General features: G+C 39.4%; 1 protein-coding gene across 15 annotated transcripts in view; it reads right to left on the reverse strand.

The window, feature by feature from the left end:
• Positions 1 to 22,223, reverse strand: part of KALRN (kalirin RhoGEF kinase) — a 520,424-nt gene that overhangs the window by 225,470 nt on the left and 272,731 nt on the right. For all 15 annotated transcript variants that reach the window (XM_062607041.1, XM_062607047.1, XM_062607043.1 and 12 more), the window contains one exon: positions 15,791 to 15,913. In XM_062607041.1, the coding sequence (XP_062463025.1) occupies positions 15,791 to 15,913 (123 nt within the window). The remainder of the gene's footprint in view (positions 1 to 15,790; positions 15,914 to 22,223) is intronic.

The following is a 22,223-nucleotide window of genomic DNA, read 5'->3' on the forward strand; positions in this document are numbered from 1 at the left end:
GTCACACAGCCACTCAGTCTATCAGTATTGTTCCCTACTGTACAATAGAATGGAAACTTCTTCAGACCTTTTAAATATCCAGGTTAATCACATTTCCAACACCTTCTTCTGCAGACAGTTCTTCCCTTAAACATGGCAATTCATCTTAACTTTTTCTAGTCATAAACTTGCTCTAATTCTCCTTGCACTGTCCTTACTGAAGTTTGAGGTCTTCAAATACTACAGCCTGTTATATTTAACTTTTGATGAACACATAAGAGAATGCCTACCTTTAAACGAATGAATTACATCTGTTTAAGCAGTTTAACAAATGAGGGTCACAAGTTTGTGAGTGCAAGCACATGTGAGTATGTGTCCAAGTATGGGCCACTCGACAATTTCAACAAAACTGCTACTATTATCAGAACTGCACCTATTTGCAAACCCAGTCTAGGAACCAGAGTGTCTGGAACGTCACCTATGCTTTAGCAGACAACCACTGCATAGACAAGCTTTCTTCCAGCTTCTGGAAAAGTTATCTTTGCAGCTGATACATGGGGTTGAAAGGTCCTTATGCCTCTCATCTACTATAGCGAGACCATGGCTCATTCACAGTGTTTGAAATTATTTTTCTTCAGACATTTTCTAACTGAGCATCTGTATTTACTGATGTATTGCTACTTTCTTTACTGACATCTTTGACCTTATTGCAGCCTTTCAATACTTTAAGGGGTTTTATAAGAAAGATTGGAGAGTAGGACCTGTAGCAATAGGACAAAGGGTAATAGTTTGAAACTAAAAAAGCATAGATTCAGACTAGAGTTAAGGAAGAAATTCATTATCGTGAGAGTGGTAAACCACTGGAACAGGTTGCCCAGAGAGGTGGTGGATGACCCCTGGAAACATTCAAGTTCAGGCTGGACAAGGGCTCTGAGCAACCTCACCTAGTTGAAGATGTCCCTGATGATGAGCTTTAAAGGTCCCTTCCAATCCAAACTATTCTATGGACTGAAACTTAGCTCAGTTCAAAAACATCCACAGATTTGGGGAATGTGGAGTTTCCTCCCATTTCAGATGTCCAAAAGGCCATATATGATACCATGCTGATACCAGTTACTATTTTAAACCTCCAGTAATTCTGTTTTTTCAGTGAAGTATATTAACATAAGGGATTTTTCAGCATGAATGAGAAATAAACAGTTTCCAGGAATACCAAGGTGGATATGACACAGCATCCCCCTGAACCATTGCCAAGAACCATGTATTTTTCCATATAGCGTTATCTTTTATTTGTGATTTTCCCTCATGGTTCACATACAAACTGAGGTGAATTTATTATCGAATTTAAAAGAGTGACACTTACACATTACATCAAATGCTGAAACCCCAGATAAACTGTTTAAAAGCTACCTTAGACCTTCAAACTAATAAATAAGCAAGATTAGAATGAATAGCTAGAAATACATTAGCTAAAAGAATTCTTCTCTGTGCTACTTCATACTGAATGCTTACCTTAAGTTAAAAAAATGATGCCTATAATATATTTTATCACAACAACTGTTCAGCTCAATCAGGAGTGCAATCATATATCAAGCAGAGAATATTCATACAAGTATAATCATGCAAATTAACTCCTGTGTGATCATAACCATTATTCATTGAAATGCCAGTAAAACATATAGCAAAATGTTTTAAGTGCCATCTAATATCACACATCACATCTAATACTAATAAGTATGCAAAGATACATAGATGCATATAGGTGTGCACATACCACATACATACAAAGAACAAGATAATTTTTTAACTCAGTGTGGTCACCTTAACTATCACTGAATTTTAGACACTATGACTACTAAAGAGTACTATTTACGTAAGGACTTCACTTTAAATGATGCCAGAGCTATTTACTTCTTCTAAATCAGGATGCTCAAAAGCATGTTTGGCAAAGATCTAGAATTTTCAAAGCTCTGTTTGGGTTTTTTATTTTATTATATTTTTTTTAAGTTGCAAGATTAATTTATTTTGGTTGCAAGGGGGAAGACAAGGGATTTATTTCTTTTTGTAGGCAGAAAGTTTGCACCCACCACAGGTTTCACCTAAAGCCTGGCAAACCTCTCCTTTCCTCCATAATTTAATTAGCATATATGTTCAATCTCCTCTATGAAATAAACCACTAAAGACTTGCTTAATATGAGGTAAGTAAATCCCACCCTTTTCAGGGAAGGAATGTGCATACTTCATGTTATAAGGAGGGCATATCATTGCAGGATTACACTGGAGTCTGATACACAGCCTTGAAGAAGCTGCAGTTTAAACTGCTGAAAAATATCAGAACCTTTATACTTTGTAAGATGTGATTTAAGAAGTTTTGATCTAGAGCAGAGCTCCAAACAGGAACTCAAATAACACCCCTTGGGCATAATAATGAAGTTTTAGTCCCACAAAGTCCATCTTTGGCATCTTTTCTGAGACCAAGAGAGGTTGCTGGCTGAGAAAGCAGCATTGCCCAGGAAGGCTCATGCATTGGGTCTAATAAACAAACAACTGTGTTCACAAACTAAAAGCCATCAGCGGAAAAAATCTGCATTGAAAAACTTGGCAGTTTTAACTGAGGTGGTCACACGGCCCTTCTAAGCCACGAGTTATATCTCACTTTTGTCACCTTAAGGCACAGTAAATAAAACCAGTATCTACTTGATATGTAGGCTCATTTTGTGCTTACAGGTTTTTGTTTTTTTTTTTTAACTGTCACCCTAATGCTCTTCTGGGAGAAGCATACCTAAACAGCACATTGAAATGAGATGATGAAATACTCCTCTTGCCATTTCAATATTTTCAATATTTTATGGATTGTACAAGGACCTACAAGAATTAGGCAAAATATCTCAAACAGATGATTATTGGCCAGATTTTATCCTAGTATTCAATCTTTGGTAATATCCATGAGAAGACTTTGATCCTTTTTTTTGAGATCTTTGCACAATAACAGGCATATGAAAGCAAGCAACAGCAAGAACAGAACAATGAAGACAGCAGACTGAGATGCCATTATACATTAGTTCTGGTAGCAAACATGAAAACAGACTGGTTTTATGGCAAAAAAAAACCCTGATACTGGTTAGTGTTATACAGTAAGTGTATCAGAAAAAACAGTATTATCACTGTGCAATGATTTCATAACTGGGTAATTAGCAGTGTATGAATGAGAATTGCTCAAGCAATTGCAAGATAACTGAGCCTCTGAAACTCAGCAAAGGTGAGGAAAGCCCTCATAGCAGCCTTCCAGTATCTGAAGGGGGGCTATAGGGATGCTGGGGAGGGACTCTTCATTAGGGACTGTAGTGATAGGACAAGGGGTAATGGGTTAAAACTTAAACAGGGGAAGTTTAGATTGGATATAAGGAAGAAGTTCTTTACTGTAAGGGTGGTGAGGCACTGGAATGGGTTGCCCAGGGAGGTTGTGAATGCTCCATCCCTGGTGGTGTTCAAGGCCAGGTTGGACAAAGCCTTGGGTGGCATGGTTTAGTGTGAGGTGTCCCTGCCCATGGCAGGGGGGTTGGAACTAGATGATCTTAAGGTCCTTTCCAACCCTAACTATTCTATGATTCTGTGATTCTAAAGCATTTTCTTTTGTGGAAGTGGCAAGGGAGCACAAGACAGCAAATTGCCAGGAATGAAATGCAGCATTTTGAAAGCTTCTCAAATGATAAATATCATCAAAAAGCCCAGATAATTCACAGCAAAGCTCCACAACTTCTCTGTGATAGGGGGAAAAGGTGAAGACTGGAGAAATAAAGAAACACGTGGCAGCTCCGAGGTGAACAGCAGTCTGGGAGGGGACAGTATTGATTTCTATCCCAAAGGCTCAGCTCACATCTTTTCTGAGCCCTGCAGACATGAGTGCCATCATGACAGGTTTATCAAGTCTTGCTGGTCTCCTGAAATGAAGTAACTTCAGGCATTCTGGGTTTAATATCATGCTCACAGCGTGGAGATTTCAAAGACACAGTGATGACAGTATTAAAAGGCTTTGGACTGTCAACGTCACTTGGAAAAGTCAGTACCAAATGCAACTGGCAGCCCTGCTGCCTTGAAAAGAGGCAGAAATAAACTTGTGTGGATGTGGATTCTATAAACTGCCTGGCTTTGTTTCTAGTGTCTAGAAACCAGCTTTAAATAAGACAGCAAAACACTTCCTCTCCCTTTTTCCCCAGTAATCACTGCCCTGCCTCAGCCATGTGTTTATTTCAATTGAGACAGGTTATAACACCTTTCCTGAAGCACAGGGACTGTTTATAGAATTAGATGTTTAGCAGAAATAAATTCAGCAAAACTCTGACCTAAGTTCTTCAGAGCTTTCAGCTTAAGAACCCCTATAGAGACAAGTGTAAAGCCTAGGCAGTCTGGAGCATAACACAGTACTCCATATGTATACATCCCATAACAATTCCAGTTTCTTTCTGCCTAGTAATATGTGACAAAAATGCACTGAAAAATTGGTCTTTTCATCCAAAGCAAACCTTACACTTCGGTACACTGCCTGCCAGAGACAAAACACGTGATAAAAAATAAACCTACCAACATCTCTGTTTTATTGACAATTTAGATGTTTCCATTCATCAGAAGGAGGTTTCTCAATATATCTTGCCACCAAGAATGATCACCTGCCCACCAGTCAGATAACTCTGCCCCCACCCCCTTCCCCTCTAGACCTCACCTAATTTGGTGGCAGATGGTTCTCTGCCCCCAACAAGAATTAAGCAGCCTCCCCAGCTTCAGTTAAACTTGAAGTAACTTTTTACTTCATCTCCTTGTTCCAGCTCAGCATCCTTAGGAGCAGGTCAGCAGGATGGTCCCTTTGGATTCAGAATCTCTTCACTGTCAACATTATTTCAGCTCTCCACCATGGATTACACACTGGAATTTGTTTCAAATGAGCAGGAATCATTCTCTGAGTCTTGTTAGATTTATAAACCAGTTTTTCACCACTGTTATTTCCCTGACATGTGAACTGTCTGTATGGCTTACCCATCAAATTAATTTTTCACAGGTGCCACCAAAGCAAAATGCACTAAGGGCTTTGTCTTCCCTAAAACTTAAAAATATAAAGAACTTCTGTAACAGCTAGTGAGAAGTACTGCATATTTATAATGAGGGAAAATAAAAGGGGTTTCACTACCCTGGAGGTAATAAACCATTTTACTTATGTAGTCATTTAACACCAGATGTATTCAAAATCTTTAGAAAAGTTCCAGACAGGAACCAATATTTTTCATGTTGGTCAGGAAGCATTCATATGGGGCTCATTTTAAAAATGTGTTCTGCTGTGTGAAATTCAATTCAGGTTATGCATAATCACGACAAAGATTTAGAAAGGTAACAGGTTGATGTTTTGATTTTATTTTTTCTGGCTTTTATTAGGCAGCCACACATGATCTGAGATAAATGTTAATAATGACTTACATGAGAGATCTGGTACAGAACAGTATTCTCACCAGAAATCTTCATGCTATATGATGCGTTGATTTTTGGCATGTAGTAGATCTCCAAGAACACTGCAGGCATATTAGATACTGCCTCTCTAGTCAATGTCTGCCAATTTTTTACTATAAAAAAATCCTGAGATCTTTCTATTTCTATGTATTCTTTCATGTTGCCAAATCCTTTCCAGTCCTTCTCCCTCCAAAAATCTCAAATCAGGCCCCAAAGGATAAGACTGGACATAGTAAGAGATTAAAACAAAGATCAGAGAAATTCTCTCTGACTTTTCTTTTGATCTCTCTCTCTGCCTGCTATCCCAGAGCCCCAGTTTTGTGCCAAACCCCAAGCAGTAGGATCTGGGCACCTGCCCCCATCCCTGGAGGCATGCCCAGCAGGTCCAGGCAGCAATCCACACTCCCCTCATCATTCTCATCCCCAAATAATCTCCTTATTTTGTGTTCCTATTTTAGCACACAAAACGGATTCTGCTCTATGCTCTGAAGTATCATTTTTTTTATGTCCCACATTTACATGTGCCTATACTGAAAACTAAATTTACAATAGTTAAATGCCCTAGTGACCCAATTACCAATCCCAAGGGGGAGTACACACACTGGTGAGTCAACTGATATTTCAGCATGGCTGCGCAGTCCTGGCTGTGCTGTAGGGCCGCTTCTCTCCCACTTGGTTTTCAATGCATGACAGAGGAGCAAGGCAGGAATGGAGCCCATCACTTGTTATGCATGGAGGAACCATGCTTTAGCACAGATATAACTATGAATCCTTTGGGAAAGGGTCTGGAACTGGGAGGGACAGCTTGCCACCCAAAAAAAAGCGAGGTTTATTTTTTACAGAGGAGGAATTGTGTGGGCTGGGCATTACTTGTTTGAGCCACTTCTGTGGTGGGAACAAACACCTAATTCAGATTTTAAAAAGGATTCAACCAGGTCCATTTAGAACTTAAAACAAACCCTAGAAGACCACAGAAGGTAACAATGAAATCATTCTAGACCTCTCTCTTTCTCAGCCGTGGAGCACTGCAGGTTTCAAGTCCTTCCTGCACTCAACTTTGATGTGTGGGTATTGACAAGCCCAAGTTCTGGTTGTCAATACAAATCCTGGCCAAAGACAAAACAGCCAGGACCCAGTCACCAACCATCTCTCCTCTCTGTGGAGAAACATACTACATTTCATTGAACACTCCATGCATTCGCTTCAACTCTCAGGTTGACAGATTTAATGTGAAGTCTGCACTTTCCATTCCCCAATATTAATGGGCCACAAACATTACTTTATGCTGTGCACTTTTGCTTTGAGTCCTAATGTTACTCCAGGGGAGGCAAAAGCAGTCTCTGCTCTCTGCGGCATAGCTGTGGATCTCACTCATGTCATGAGGGGTTACCTACATGGCACAGAAAAAACAACCTTTATGCACTGAACAACACACTCTAATAACAATGAGGGCTGCACTTTAAAAGGATATGGTGTCACACTGTTTTGGAGCACATATTGGTTTCTATTGTATTAGCTGCATACTAATATAGGCAGTCATGCTAGGAAAACACATGCGCACATACTCACTGACAGTTCAGAAACACCTCCTGTCTCAGTTCCGGACTTCTTGCAAATTCTTCAATTCCTTTCTCCCCAGACAAGTTTTTTTTTAAGTGTAGTCACATGAGAAGGCTGATTCTGCCTGCTTTTCTCATGTCAATCTTAGAATTTCTCTCCTTAGCTCAGAAAAAGAGAGGAACCTACACTTCTGCATGTGGTAGTGCTCTGAAACAGACACTAAACAAAGATGCCTGAATGCCTCAAACCATATGCCAGTTCCACAGTGACACAAACCAGTGCTTACTTGGGGCTTTGTTATACAGAACCAGACCTCACAGACTACAGTTATGGAGGGCAATATTAATGGCTCGATTACATGCACCAAATCAACAAGTGAATCATTTATATACAGATTAGGATTTTTGTTCCTGTTTTCACACATCTAATTCCAAAAGACCTCTATAAATCCACTGACGTTGCCCTATTTCTATACAGGGGAAACTGAGATCTGAATTCTACCCCAGGGAAATAAATTTTAAAAATAAGTTTCTATGCAATAAAATGTTGGTTGAATACTTTCTGTTTACATATAATCAGTATAAAACATTTGCAATAGTCTCATAATGCAAGTGTAGTTTTTAGACAATTGCCTGATGTGGAAATAAAGAGAACATCCTGGCCAATGGTGGTCTTGTAATAGGAAAAAAGAGAGAGACAACCAGACTTCCAAGCAGCTTCCCTGCTATATAAATACAGCCATTGAATGGGATTCTCCACTCCTTAAAACATTGTAAGTAATTTCTCTGAAACTGAAAGCGTGATTTTGTTGTAACTCTTGTGCAGTGGAGTGATCAACTGGACCCAGTTAGTCTATTCCCAGGATATGTGCACAACGACAATGAAACCTATCCTTGAAAATCATTTTGCTCTGTTACTGAATATAATTCTCTTTCGTATTGGCTTAATCTACATGACATTTCCTTTAAGAAATGTCTGCAAAGCAGTATATTTGTGGTTTGCAGCAATTCCATAATACAGTTGCTGTGGCTAATGTTACACCATTCTACTAAAGACACTACTGACTGCCCTAGAGGAGCAGCGCAGCCATGTGCAGCCCCTTCTACTGCCCTGTGACAAAATCAGAAAGTAAAAACACAGACCAGATTCACAGTGTCACTTCCCCCTCCCCCCAAAGCCTGCCTGCTATCAATAGGTACAAGAAATTGACTTGATTTGGACATTGCTGCAATTAATCTTCTTGAATCAATAGGTACGGTTGATAACCCATTGACCTGCCAATGAGAAGAGCACAAAGAAAAATGATCAGAGGGGATCAAAATCCTTTATATGACAATGGGTTTTACCAACAAAAATAGGTCAGTCAAAACAGCAATGGGTCATCTAAGTGGGTGTGTTTCACAGAAACCATCAATGGCAAATATCTTCTGTTTCAACTACATGTTTATTCATGTCACTGAGACAACAGTACCATACCGAATATATTTAGTATGCGTGTTATATAATGCTTCAATGTTATAATTTTATAATGTTCTCTTTAAGAAATTTATGGGCTTGGAAAAAAACCCAAATTCCTGGATTCTACTTTTTTTAGGAAATTTTGGTGGGTTATTTTATTATTTTTTTTTTCGAAAAGAAATCAATTCAAAAACTCAGAATTCCACACACAATAGAAATTCCATTTTACAGAACCTCTAGAATGAAAAATATGTATTTCTTGAATAGCTTCATTGTCTCGCAGTCTGCCATGGAATCAACATTATGCATTTATAGGCAAATTAAAGGAACGTATTTTAAAGGCTCAAAAATAAACCTACCCAAATAAAACCAGTGATAGGAAGCTAACTTCTGGCAATTGTCAAAAATGTATTGTGCTGCCAAGCCTTGAGATTTTATAGGGCGCATTTAGATTGTGAATCATGCTGCAGGCGGCTTAATGAAAAGATCCAGCTGTCATGTGATTTTGGAAGAGCAGAAATAGGAAAGAAAATCACCTCTAGCTTGAGGAGAAATGCAAACTCAGAAACATGGTGCAATAGGCACAGCTCTTCGCACCACTGCCAGGAAGATTTCTGTGCCACTATAGGGCCTCTCTAAAAATAGGTCCCCCATTACTGTTAGATCATGGAGTACCAACAGCCAGCAACTGAATTACATTGCTTCCAGAACATTAGCCAAGATGGTCTTTTTGCAGCTCCTGCTGATGAAGTCTCCATGGGCATGTCCAGATCATGCAATGGAGCTCAGTATCGATACCCACAGTGTACTCAGAATTCAGAGTACCACACTCTCAGGTAAAACATGTCTTACGTGACCTACATCTGACTTAGGTCTGGCAGCTGATGTAATTCCCCATGGCATTACATTGAACACTGTTATACTGCTCAGCCCTTCCCAGATTTCCTGGGTCCTGGCTTAGGCTGTGCATAACAATTTCAGTATCTCTGCATTTGCAATGCAGGTATGTCCTGAATCACCCAGAAGCTGCTAGACTTCATGCACAAAGTTATACTACTGCTTCCATGATAAACTATCTGGTTCTTCAGCTATGCTGTCAGAAGTTTTGAGATCCAGAAGTCCCAAGATAACCTTCACAGACAACCCATACACAGGCAGTTTCATTTTTCTCTGCTGCCTGTGATTTCCAGATGCAGCCTGCTGCCAGAGAGGAGAAGAAACCAAGAGTTCTGGAGCCTAGAGCTCCTGCACCACAGTACAAAGGCCTGTGGAATCTTCTGCCAGTGATCACTTTGTCCTCTTTGTGTAGAAGTGAATACATTTACATAAACGAAGTGAACAAGAAACTGCAGATTATAGCTTCAGAACTTGCTAATGACCATCCGAAGGATGATGACGACAAGAGTAGGGCTGATTTTTGGTTGCCTGTCTCATGTTTTTGTTATTTTAAAAAACATTTGGCATTACTGAAACCACAGTTGTTATTGCTAACTTTGAGCACAGCACTTACTGGGTTTAATTATCTGCTTTCTCCCTATTTAGGCCCAGTATTTCATCTTACATAGGATTTTAATCACTCAACTGAAAAGGGAAATCCAGCGAGCTATTCCTTTCAACAGCCAGGTAAGTCACAACATTTTAAAAAGTAATAAGAGTCAAAAATTAAAAAAATCACCCTGGGACAATGCTCCCTAAGTGATCATTATCAACACTGGTTCCTAATTTATGCCTAGCTGTTTTACATCCCTAACGAACTTCATGCCAAACTCTAGAACAATGACATCCAACACTGCTGGAATTTGTATGGGAAAGGACTAGGTTTTTATCTTGAAGGCCAAACAAGTAGCTGTGTGCAATTCAGCTTTGGCCTGACTGTTCCATTACGTCATTAGTTCTAGAGAAGTTCAAGTGAAATTATGTGGGACTGAGAGATCACAAAATACCATTTTCACCTGCAGGATTCCATTACTTAGTCCCCTGGATATTTCACATTTTTCAACATATTTACATTTAAAGTTCTTTTTATCTCTAAATAAGAGTTTTTTTTGAAAACTCTGAACTGACAGCATTTTAGTAACAGTAAAATGGAGGAAGGGAATTCACTAGACAGGAACACTGGAACACAAATTGATTCTCAGATGAAGAATATCACCTGTTCTTCGATTTCTAGATGATGACACAGGTTCTTGGCTTCCAAGGTCTCCTCTGAAAGCCTTCCCTTGCAGAAAATGCATTTATTTCACTGAGAAGAATAAACGGAAGAGCTGAACCTTAAAGAACTATATAGATACATATTAGGTTAACTTTAATGGTTCAAAGCCAGTGTTCAGGTGTTTAACCATCATCTTCTAAAAGTTGCTTTGGAGGAAAGCAAACATAGATACCCCCAAATAGGAAAACTGAACAGTTTCCCAAATGGTGTACTGTGAAGGTCAGCATTTTTACTTGCATTTTGTCTGGCACTCCTTCTTTGTAATAATTCAAGAATAGTCTACTGCATTGCATGTGTACCCTGGCAAAATGGATCCTGTAAAGCTTTCGGAGTCAGGAAAACAAGATCTAGACACATACCTAAATCAAAACTTGTACTTACCAGCCTGAACCAAGAGCTGCTGCACTGGGCATACAGACAGACCCCCTGAACTTCAATGGCCACAGCTCAGATGCCAGTCAACTTTCTTATTGTGTCTGATAATGAGGGACAATTCCACACATTTTTAATCAAGGCTGTTCAGAATGTGTGCTTTGTTGCATGCTCGAATTGTGACAGTTCACCTTGTAAACATCAGTGCTTTTGGGTTACTATGAAAAATATACCAACTACTGCATGCAAATACACACACAGTTACTAAATACAAAACTCAGTTGTAGCTGCAAGCATATTGTGTTGTAGCCAAAGAGCCTTGAAAGCAGCTCCACGGATCCAAGAGCAGCTTATCCCACAAATACAGATGACAAGCACCGCCTTGCATTAAAGCATGGACCGCCCAGCTTTGTGTATAAAAACAAAATAAAAACAGGAGAGTTGTTTTTCTGTGTGACCTTGAACAACGTGGGTTTTGGCAGGGGTGGGAGAACACCACGGGGACACTGTGTGAAACAACTTCCACTTCTGCTTCATTTCACTTCTAGACACTGGTTAGTTTGGATTACAACCAGCAGCTCTGTTGACCCTTAGCAAAACTGGAGGCTTGTACAGCGCGTTGCGAGTGCCATCTGCAGGTGGAAACACGTACTGGTGTCAAAAATGCGGGTGAGCCTGCACCGCGGGTAATCTTAACAGCACATCTGATGGAAAAAACTCAAAAATGCAGAAAGACTACAGAAATGCTTCTTCCGGGTCATTCAAACACAAAACCACTAAGTCCTGCACCAGCAGAGCTCAAGGGAGTAACAGAGCAGTTTCCCCAGTTTCTTTCCTAATTCTGCACCAGCACAAATGCAGTGATGCTCTTTGTAAGCAGAGGAGAATGTCGAGATAGCCACCTTAACCTCTGATTGCCAAGAATGACAGAAGGGAGGAGAATGGTCTAAGGCCCCTCTCTTCATATACAGAGAACAGAAGAAGGATTTTCAACACATGCCACTAAACTCTATTGCACTGAAGCATTGGGGAGACTTTTCCAATTGAAAGGCACACTGGTTTCCAGGATAAAAGCCCTTTTCTAAGGAAAATTTGAAAATATCTTTGGCTTTACAATCATAACTGGCTGAACTATGGTTATCTGATTTGCACAAAATAATTCCAGCCATGCAAAGAGGCTGTCATTGCAGGAATGTTGCAGCTACATAAACAGCAGTATTTCTTTGGTGATATCTTGACAATGCCCGACTGCTAAATTTCACTGTGTGGCAGGCACTGGGCCTAAGGTTGTCATTTTCAGGGTGCCAGCCTGTGAACAGCATCAGCACTGGCTGAGAAACATCTTTAGGTATGTACAAGATACCAGCCTCCCTCCCAGGCGCTCAGGCTTTTTAATCCAAATTCAAGCATTTGCCATCTGTGCATTCCATATAGAATAAATACAGTCAGAAAAACTGCTAGAGCATTGTCTAAGCAGCAGTTATGAGAGAAAGGGACCCTGAATTATATTTCCTATTGCCCACAATGCAGCACTTTAAAATCACTGATATTTTCCAAGCATAGCTGTATGCAGGAATGTGATCTATTTTGCACATGCCTGATTGAATCATTACATCTAGATTTATAAATCTGTGGAGTTTCTAATCAGACACTGAGGGAGCATGTTCAGCCTCTCAATCTAGTGCCTTGGCAGGTCAGTCAATCAGAGCATTTCTCAGCAATCCCAGAAACACTACTACTCTTTACATGCAGTTAAGCAGCATTCGAAGACATGAATGTTTTGCCCAATGTTGAAAATATCAAGAAAAGTCATGAAAATTGCTCCTAGTCTGACCTTTGCAAATGCCTTCCTGAATCAGTAGGAGATAAAAGCAAATATATCAGAGCCAAAAGAAAGTAGATTTTAGAGATTATAATGCATGGTGGGCTAAGTGTTGGGTTTTTTTCAGAGAACTGCCAATAGTAAATACTATTGCTTATACTGTCAATCTTACCAGTTATATTAGTACTACACTTTTTATTTTATTAAGAAAAACAAACACAACTCTATTGTTAATGCCAGTAATCAACATCCCGATGAGGGGAATGGTAAACTGACCAGTTTGTTTCAGGATCTTAGCACATGTGCTTTATTATATGGATATACTGGGAATAAGCAATGCTAGTTACCCACCCTCGCCATGGCAGAGATATTCAGTAAGTGGAGAAAAATGCTTCTAAAGAGTTAAGCATCAAGAAGGGAGCTAAGAAGAATAAAAACTGGTCATAATTAGAGCAGGGAGATTTATTCTCCAACCACAAAATCGACCTCACTAGAAGCTTCTGCAGGAGAACTCCAGGTGTGATAAATTTATGGCCTCCCCTCCTACCCTTGCCATTACTCTTTCCAAAGCAGAGTATTATATTCTTAAGTCCTTGACCTCAGATAAAGCCTGAGCTTCCTTTCACTTCCCCTCAGTGCATGTCCCCATGTCCATTTGCCAGCATCACATTCCAGTGTCACACTGCAGACAGGCCTCATAAATTAGCAACGATATTCTGGTGTGAATGCACCAGAGGAAACTATTTCTGTCAAAGCCAGGGGAAAGTAACCAAGTTTGACTCGTGTCAGTGATTACTAATTTGGAGGCACCATAAACTTCATACTCAGAATGCAGGACTGTTTGTGACTGTTCTCAGTTGTCTGGGCAGAGCAATGAGACACTTATCGATGCCATGAGATGTAAAAGAATCTGATTCAGAGAAACGTACGAGATTCTGCACCCACGCAAACTATACTTTTCCCTTTCCTCTCCATCCTCCTCCCAGACACCCACGTTCATTAGAACACGTCATCATCCAGTGAACAATCTTTGCTCTAAATTTGGCCTTGTGAAATGAAATTCGTCTGAAGTTATACACAGACAGACATGCTGAAATAATACAGAAGGAGGACTAACAGAGGGGTTTGAAAAGCCTTAAGTGAAATAATTCCATTCTGACTTAACCTAGTACCTACCCGTGCAAGCTGCACATTTGTAAAGGTTCCCAAACCCTAGTGAAGGGATCTATCTCCAAATTACATCATCCAGTAGAGCAAGCCTTAAGTGAGCTGTTGTTTCCATGTGCAGACAATTACACAGCTTGCTTCAATCTCTATTGTCAAGACCATGTTATTTTTCTGTCTTCTCACCTGTTCTTAGTTTGTTTCCTAGATCTCCACTGGAGTACTACTCAAACAGGAGGTAAAAAAGAAAAATAAAAAGCTAACTGTGATCCAAAATGCTAGATGTAAGCGGAGTTATGAAGCTAATGTATCATAGAGAAGGGAGATTTACAAAATATTAATGCCACAAAGGACATTAAATCACTTAGTTTCAGCTCCCATATATTACATGGTTTTCATTTTCACTCCTTACTCCAGTATTGCATCCAATAACAGGTGACTTGAGCACACCTTCTGGAAAGGCACCTAATGTTGATTTCAGCATGAATCCTCACACTAACTTGTGCTTTTGGATAACGGTTTGTAGAACTGTGGTTTGTAATCTTCAGCCTAAACTCATTTTAATACATTTGCAACAGGTAATTCTAGAAATTCAAGCCTATTACCAGAAGGCTCAAATCCATACAAAGTCCCTGGAAATTTTAGAGACCCACCAATCTAGAACTGCTACTTTCAGGCTGTGTGATTTGTCAATGGTATGCAAAGACATCCAGTCACAGCTGAAAGGTAACACTGAAGCTCACTAGCAAGCCAAGCAATAGAGTATTTCATCAAGAGCTGAACATCTAATTAATAGGATGTTGGCCAACTGAATGGATCCAAAGTAGTAGGTAACGGAAGTTATTTAAGGGATTGATAAGAACATGCTAGCAGCATTAAATATGTTTAACATGTTTAAGAGGCACATAGAAGAAGACATTCTACAGATTGTTCAGGGTTGTTAATTAATCTCTTTTCCTGGAATTTATCTCCTTAAGAGAGATAAGTAAGGCTAAAGTGACACAAACAGGGTGGGGGCGGCGGAAGAGAGATTAAGAGAAATACAAACTGAATACAAGGGAAAGGAAAAAAGTATCTAGCCAGTAGCTGCCATTAGGCAGTGAAATTGTTTCCCTGAGGGCACAGTGAAAGAGGTATGTGTCTGTTTCTGGAAACATCTTCAACTAAACTAGGCCAGCACATGTGAAAGGTACTACAGAAAAAGAGTACTAAAGTCTAAAACCAAAAAATGATTGCCCCTTATTCCACAAGAAACAAAGACTCATTCCACATAATACACTGTATTCTTGGAAAGAGTGGAAGAGTAGTTGCCCTTACTGTAAACATACTCCAGTGTTTTCCCTACTGCTTTACTAGCTGCTGCTTTCCACTACATTCTCAAGGCCCTCAGTTTCCACTCTAGGAATTAAAACTGATTTTTTTCTATCATCCTTGCTCATAACCATCCTCTTCTATTTCCCAACATTTTGCATTATCGTCCTGTGAACTGCTTGCAATTTCCCCCAGGTTTTGACATCTCCCATCAACGCAATCTCGTGATTTTCTGGTTGTAAGTCCTGCTGCTACCATGTTCTGCAGCGTGCATGCCAACTTTCAAACCTGGGAGACATCTCCAAATACTTGAAGACAGCAGTGTGACCCAAAAGAGCAATACTTTTTTTCTCAATATACAAGAGGAGTAACAAAAATCAGGATAGAAAACAGAAGTGTCTGATTCAGGCTCTTACCTGTGCTACCTCTTCAAAATCATCATGTCTTTTCTGCAGTGCGCGTGCTCTGTGAAGAGATTTCCCCACTCCTGTATGTTTACTCAGAAAGGCTTCCCCATGATTTTCAATCCAGTCCAGTACCTGCCAGAAGAGAAGAACATCCAATTACCTCTACTGTCTCAGTGGCACAGAGAAATTCTCAGGACAAGGATAAAACAGCTGCAGAGGTATTGCTTTTGCTTGCTACAGCTAAACGTATGCAGATCTGTCAAAGTCCATTCCATCTGGATAGAAGATAAGTATTTCTAGATGTTACTGGTAAATTAGAATTATTGGATTTTTACTATTCAATTTATTTTGAAGTGTAGCTTAGTTATTTGAGCCTGCCAGATAGCAAACATTGACTTAAAGAATTTTGAGGAAAGGAATCAGAAATCTGGTGTCTTTTGCAGCAAGTACCCTTCCCTCTTGAGAGCTCCTTGTGTACACTGGAAACAGTGAAAACTGATTTTGCATAAACAGCAGATCTTAATGCGAAGCATCTTAAATGAATCCAAAAGCATGATGAAGGATCAATTAAAGTTTATTTTGATGTGGGGAGAAAGCATTATCAGAGTACCTAGAATGAAAAGGTTAAGAAGCCTTCACTGCAGGCTGTAAAACGTTGACAGTGTGCACCCTCCAAGTCTTTAAGGTTTTCAGTCCCAAATGTAACTGATCCTTATGGAAGGGTAAAGTGGCAAGTCTGGTATTTTGAGAGTTAAAGAGGATTTTCTTTTAAAAATTAAACTGTATGATCACCATCCACTTGGAGCTCCTTCTCACAATAACACTGGCACTAAAATTTAGTTCTGTTCAAGGTCTACTATAAGCTGAAGAAAAAAAAAATTAACTTTACAAGCTTGGGAAATTTCAGAATGCGATCTCTACCCTTTCTGCAACTCTGCTAATACACAGAGGCTAAGAGAATAAACAGTACTAGATCAATACTGGTATTTGTGTAAGTAGCTAGGACTCCACTCCACAAGAAGCCCTGGGCTCACAGGGAGCTGTTGATCCTCACTGCTACTGATACTCATGGACTAGCAAACAACAGCTGGTATTTCTGTCACACTGAAGGGAGTAAACACCACAAGAGTCCCCAGGATAGCAATACTACTAGAGCGCTGCACCTGCAAACAGCCTCAGAGCTGCATCGTCTCTGCGCAGCACTGGGGTGCAAGCAGCAAGCATGGGCCCCAGGGATGCTGGGCAGGGGCTGCAGGACACCTTGTGGCAGCTTCGTCTGAAAGGGGCTATCATAGCAGGGCATAGAACCAAGGCAAAAGATAGCTGTTGTGCAAGCAGCCACTTGTCTTGTGTGCAACTGATAAATAAGCAGATATCATTGACTAAGCCCAGAAATCTAAGACTGGAGAAATTAAAGATGTGTGTGTAGGGGTTTTCTTCCCCCTTCCTCCCCCCGCCCCCGGCAAGTAAAGCTATTTCATGGCTTGGTTGCACAGAATCTAAACCACCTGGTCTTTGAGTCTTTTCTGTACTGCTGGATCCCAAGCATATTTTTGTAGGAAGCTCCAAGTACAAACAAAGTTTTCTATACATACACTTATTTCCCAATCCTATTATTTTGCAGGAAAAAAAGCATTTTTTAAGTAATATTTTGTTCTTACAAGTATTTTTCAGTCACAGAATACAAATAATTTCACAAAATAGGCTATCAACACACTTTATGGTCTGCAGGGCCAACAGACGTTAGGCTCAAGTGTCACTGTGGGGATGAAGAAGCAAGACCAGGTGTGTTGGCAGTTCAGTCATCACTTCCCATTTCCCTTTCTCTGATCAGCTTGTCTTCCATCTGCTTTGGTAAATGCCTTCTAGAATTTGTGTTATTAACAGTCTGTTAATAATTCCATTAACAGCCTCTTTACTCTTGTCAGGAGTTTTCAATTTATCTATTAAAAATGGAACCAGATTAAAATTCAATTTTGAAAACATCTCATTTAATCAGGTCTCATTTTTAAAATATTTTTTAATGCAAACAACTTTAATTTGGGCAGTGTTTCATATGAAGTTAGTATGCAGTATGTACTTTCTATTTATTAATATTTGATAGCCACTCACTGTAATGCTACAGCAAAATAGTAACTTTTTCATGCTTTTTCAAGTAGTAATCACATAAAAATAAAAATTTTATCCCAACCAATGTTATATCGGGCTGCTTTAGTCACTGTTAGATGAGTGATGACAGAGATTGCCTCTTGCATTTCAGAAATCCTAACACACCGAAAAAAAACCAACCAGAGTTGGAACATTAATCCATTGGGAATAAACCTTTGTTCAGGACTGATCCAAAAGCTTGCAACTCTTGAAGCAAAGTCTCATGTTGCATTCAAGCAGTTATTCCATAGTGCCTGACGCAGAAGGGCACTACGTGGTGATTCATCAAATCCTTCTTATAACATGAAAGCTTCCCTCTGAAGTAATCTATGCAAGTATTGATTAGATTACCATATCCTTTCATTTATAAGATTAAATATAAAATACCCCTTGAGGTGACAAATTTGTACATCCACTTAATAAATCAACACTACATGACAAGATTAAAAAAAATAAATCTATAAACCATCCACTAATGACACTGGCTATAACACCCTTTTTGAGTGCTTTCCTATGTCATTTCTATGCTTACAGTGCCACATGTAAGATTTCATAGACCCTACCTAATCTTTAAAACGTTCCAGTTCAAACTGTTCCATAACCTCTATTTCTGCCATGATTCCCACAAGAAACAACCATGACTTTTTAAAGACTAAGTTCCTTAACAGAATTTTTGCAGCTCTGAAAACCACGTTAACATATTTGACCACTGCAGTGTTCAATGCATTTCTTTTAGCAACCATTTTATGAAATCCATAAATGTTGGACTGAAAATACTGTGCTAAATTTTAATTATGCGTGGAAGGGAGAGGGGGGAAATACTATGTGTGTATATGCATATTAAGAGACTAAGTGAACTGCTGAGGTGTCCCAGGAAGTAGGCAGAAGAAATAATGTTAGTATGAGGCACTGATAATCCAATAGTCCTAACTATCAAAGGAATCCTTGGCATTTATATGAGCAGCTAATATGCCATCTAATAATTTGCAAACACAAAGAAATATCACATCTTTGTTTCTATCATACAAGGCACAGAAAGTTTGCACTAAATGAAAAGAGGTATGGGAATAACTGAGTGATCAAAGCAACAGCAAGAACATAAATATAGCTGGATTCAAAGCACTTACTCCCCAGTGAAAACAAGGCAAAATGTAAAGCAATTAGCCTGTGGCAAATGCAGGAGCAACTCTGAAAGGTCACAATTAAACCTGAAATCACCAGCACTTGTAAACATCTACCTGTCAGCATGTCTGGAAATATTCTCCCTTACACTGAAGAAAGGAAATGTCTTTAGAACTAGTGTAACTGTGTAATAATTCAAGATAAACACTTAACATTTTAATTGAGAGCACAGACTGTATAACTTACTCTACTGCTGAAAATTAACATCCTGAGATATAGTTAGCCATTGAAGTTACAGTGCCATAGTTCAAATAATTTAATTAATCCTTAAAAACGTAACCAGCTTGAAGATGCTGTTTAAAATGCAGTTAAGAGTGTTTTCCAAATTACATCTTCAAATTTCCTAAATGTCCTTTATTGCCAAGCTATTGTTTTCTTAAAACAGCTAGAAAAAGGCTGTAAGTCATGAATTCTTTGGAATGAAAATACTATGTTACAGATAGATCCATCATCTGAGGTGTTTCTTGAAACATAAAATATATTTTGCAACTCCGGTATATGACAAATCTCATTCTAGTACTCATTTACTACTGCAGCTCACTCGTTTGAAAGCTGCTCAGGAGAGGGGCCAGGACCTCCCTCCTGTTCTATAGCTCCTGTAAAGTAAAGCCTGATCCTTCCTGACGGCAATTTAAAAACAGGCCAGCCGCTGTTCATGCAGGCAGCATTTGCCAATGCAGGCTGCTGTCCATTAGATAAAACTACAATAATAAAACATAGCTAGAGTTTGAACTTCAAGGTACACCTCCAAGCACGGGTGAAGCTGCCCTGGAGTCACCTAGGAAATTCTCTAACTCACAGCTTCTGAAAGGGCTGGGGGATAATAGTCTTGGTATTTTACCTTTACCTGCAGCAAATTCCCATCCCACACCTCACTGACCCAGCCACTATTGGTGAGTTGATTTGGGTAGATTTCTGCTGTTTCTTTTCACAGTCCCATAAGAAGTCCATGGGAAGGAATAAATGAGCTGCTCTGTTCACTTTAACAGTAGCTTGCATGGGACTCCAGATAGTGTGCACGTGAGCCTAGGAAGTGAGAAGGCTGCTCCCTTTCTTTTCTGGATGGATATCCATAACTCCGTGTTTAATTCCCAGCTACTGGAAGTTTATACAGCATCAGGCTCAAAGGCATTAAATGTTTGCTAGTAACCTGTTAACAGTGGGATAACATAAACCAAATGCTCAAGAAACAAATTTGATGTCAGCAACATTTGTTGGTGGGAATGCTACAGGTTACATGTAAGTGTTAAAAAGAAGATGTTAGTATCTCTTGTTTTTATTTCATCTAGTTCAAGATCAAAAGTGGTAGAAGCATTATCTTCTTTCTATCATGATGTGCATGTGCTGTCTCCTTATCTCCTCAGGGGCACAATTACACACCCAGCAAAATAAGTATCAAACCAAGGTCACCAGGAAAATTAAATAAAACTCCAGTAAAATTACAGCAGGCTAACTATTACAGTTATTATATGGCTGGATAACCACAAGATTCAAAATGCTACCTGGAAGAAGAATAGCCATAGCTGTACCTGTTGAATGATCTGTGCAACTGCAAAAAATAATAATAGTGGCAATTCAGTCAGGTTTCATCTGAGTACAGCATCAGGAAACAGGTGCTTCCAAAGGCCACTCCACACTTCATCTTCTTGATGATTGAACTCTTGCCTATGGGAACCCTAAGACCTATGGTGGCACACCTAAACTGGCAAAATAAATACCGCCCAGGTAAGGTCAGAGAAAAATGTACTCCATTTGCAGGGAATGGTGATAGTTTGTATGGGACAGGGTAGGAAAACACAGGAAGAAAGAAGTGGAAGAACAGTTTTAAAGGAAAAATGTTGAAGAAGCAATCACACAATAATTAAGCAAAGTTCTGGGTTGATAATTGCTCTTCCTCTAGGCTAATTTGTATGATGGCAATATGGCAAGATGATTCATTAGTGCAGTTAAGGTCAAATTTTTTAATAGCTTAGAAAGTTAATTTGATTTTTAAATTAGGGAGAGGGGAAAAAAAAAAAGCAATGGACACTATTTTAAAAGGGCAGATTTTTTCAACGTGGGTCTTTGAAAATGTAGCCTCTTTCTGTAAGTACCTTTCCTAATCAGCAAATGTGAAAACTAGGAAGCACCTCATAAGTTTATCTGACTTTAAAATAAAATCTCCTTGGAAAACAACTCTTTCTCACCAAGTCCCCAAGCTCTGGTCCCATTTTACATGAATACAAAACATGAAAGTAGTAGTAAATGCATTACTTTAAGGAACTATAGCCATTGTTGACACTACTTGAAAAACTGCATTTTCACATCTTTTAAATTGTATTTCTTATAGCAGCAGTGAATGAAGATGAAATGAGAATGACTTGGATAAGAATCATAAAATTATTTGGGTTGGAAAAGACCCTTAATATCACCTAGTGCAACCATAAACCCAAGACTGCTAAGTCTACCACTAAATCAGGTCACTAAGCCCATCTACAGGTCTTTTAAATATCTCCAGGTATGGTGACTCCACCACTTCCCTGGGCAATCTGAACACAAAGGCTTGCCTAAATATACCAATCACTGAATCCTACATGAAAGAGATGAGAACTGTAAGCTGGTGATTAAACCATCATTACTATGATGAAGCATATTGTGCTAGCAGTGACAGGGCACTCTGACTTTTGCATTTGGCCCAGGCCCGTGTTGAACAGTTTCATTGTTCCTGAGCGAGATGACCCACTGAAGAGCCTTGGCTGAGGGAATCATTAATCTTTGTTACTCTAAGACCCACTGTTGTTGCCATAGTGACTCTTAAAACTAGGTTCCTCTGAAAACTGAAAATAAATTATACTGTTTTACACTTTAAGCAGTTAAGAGTCAGATCTTGATCGCAAACTAGTACAAATCTGGCATAACTCAAAGGGGTTAGATTAACTCTTTGGTGACTCCAGCAGAGTTGTAATAAATTCCAGAGCAACTCCATTGAAGCACACCCAATTTATGCTGTTTTAAATGAGGCCCCATTTCAAATAGGTGCATAAGCATTGCCTAACTTCAAACACATGGATACAGCCTTCAAAGTCCGTTAGGTTTATGCCAGGGAAAGGAAGCCAAACAGTATCAAGTTGCC

Source organism: Pezoporus occidentalis, unplaced genomic scaffold (genome assembly GCF_034315485.1).
Source record: "Pezoporus occidentalis ecotype Australia unplaced genomic scaffold, CSIRO_AGI_Poc_V1 ctg12, whole genome shotgun sequence".
Taxonomy (NCBI): Eukaryota; Metazoa; Chordata; class Aves; order Psittaciformes; family Psittacidae; genus Pezoporus; species Pezoporus occidentalis.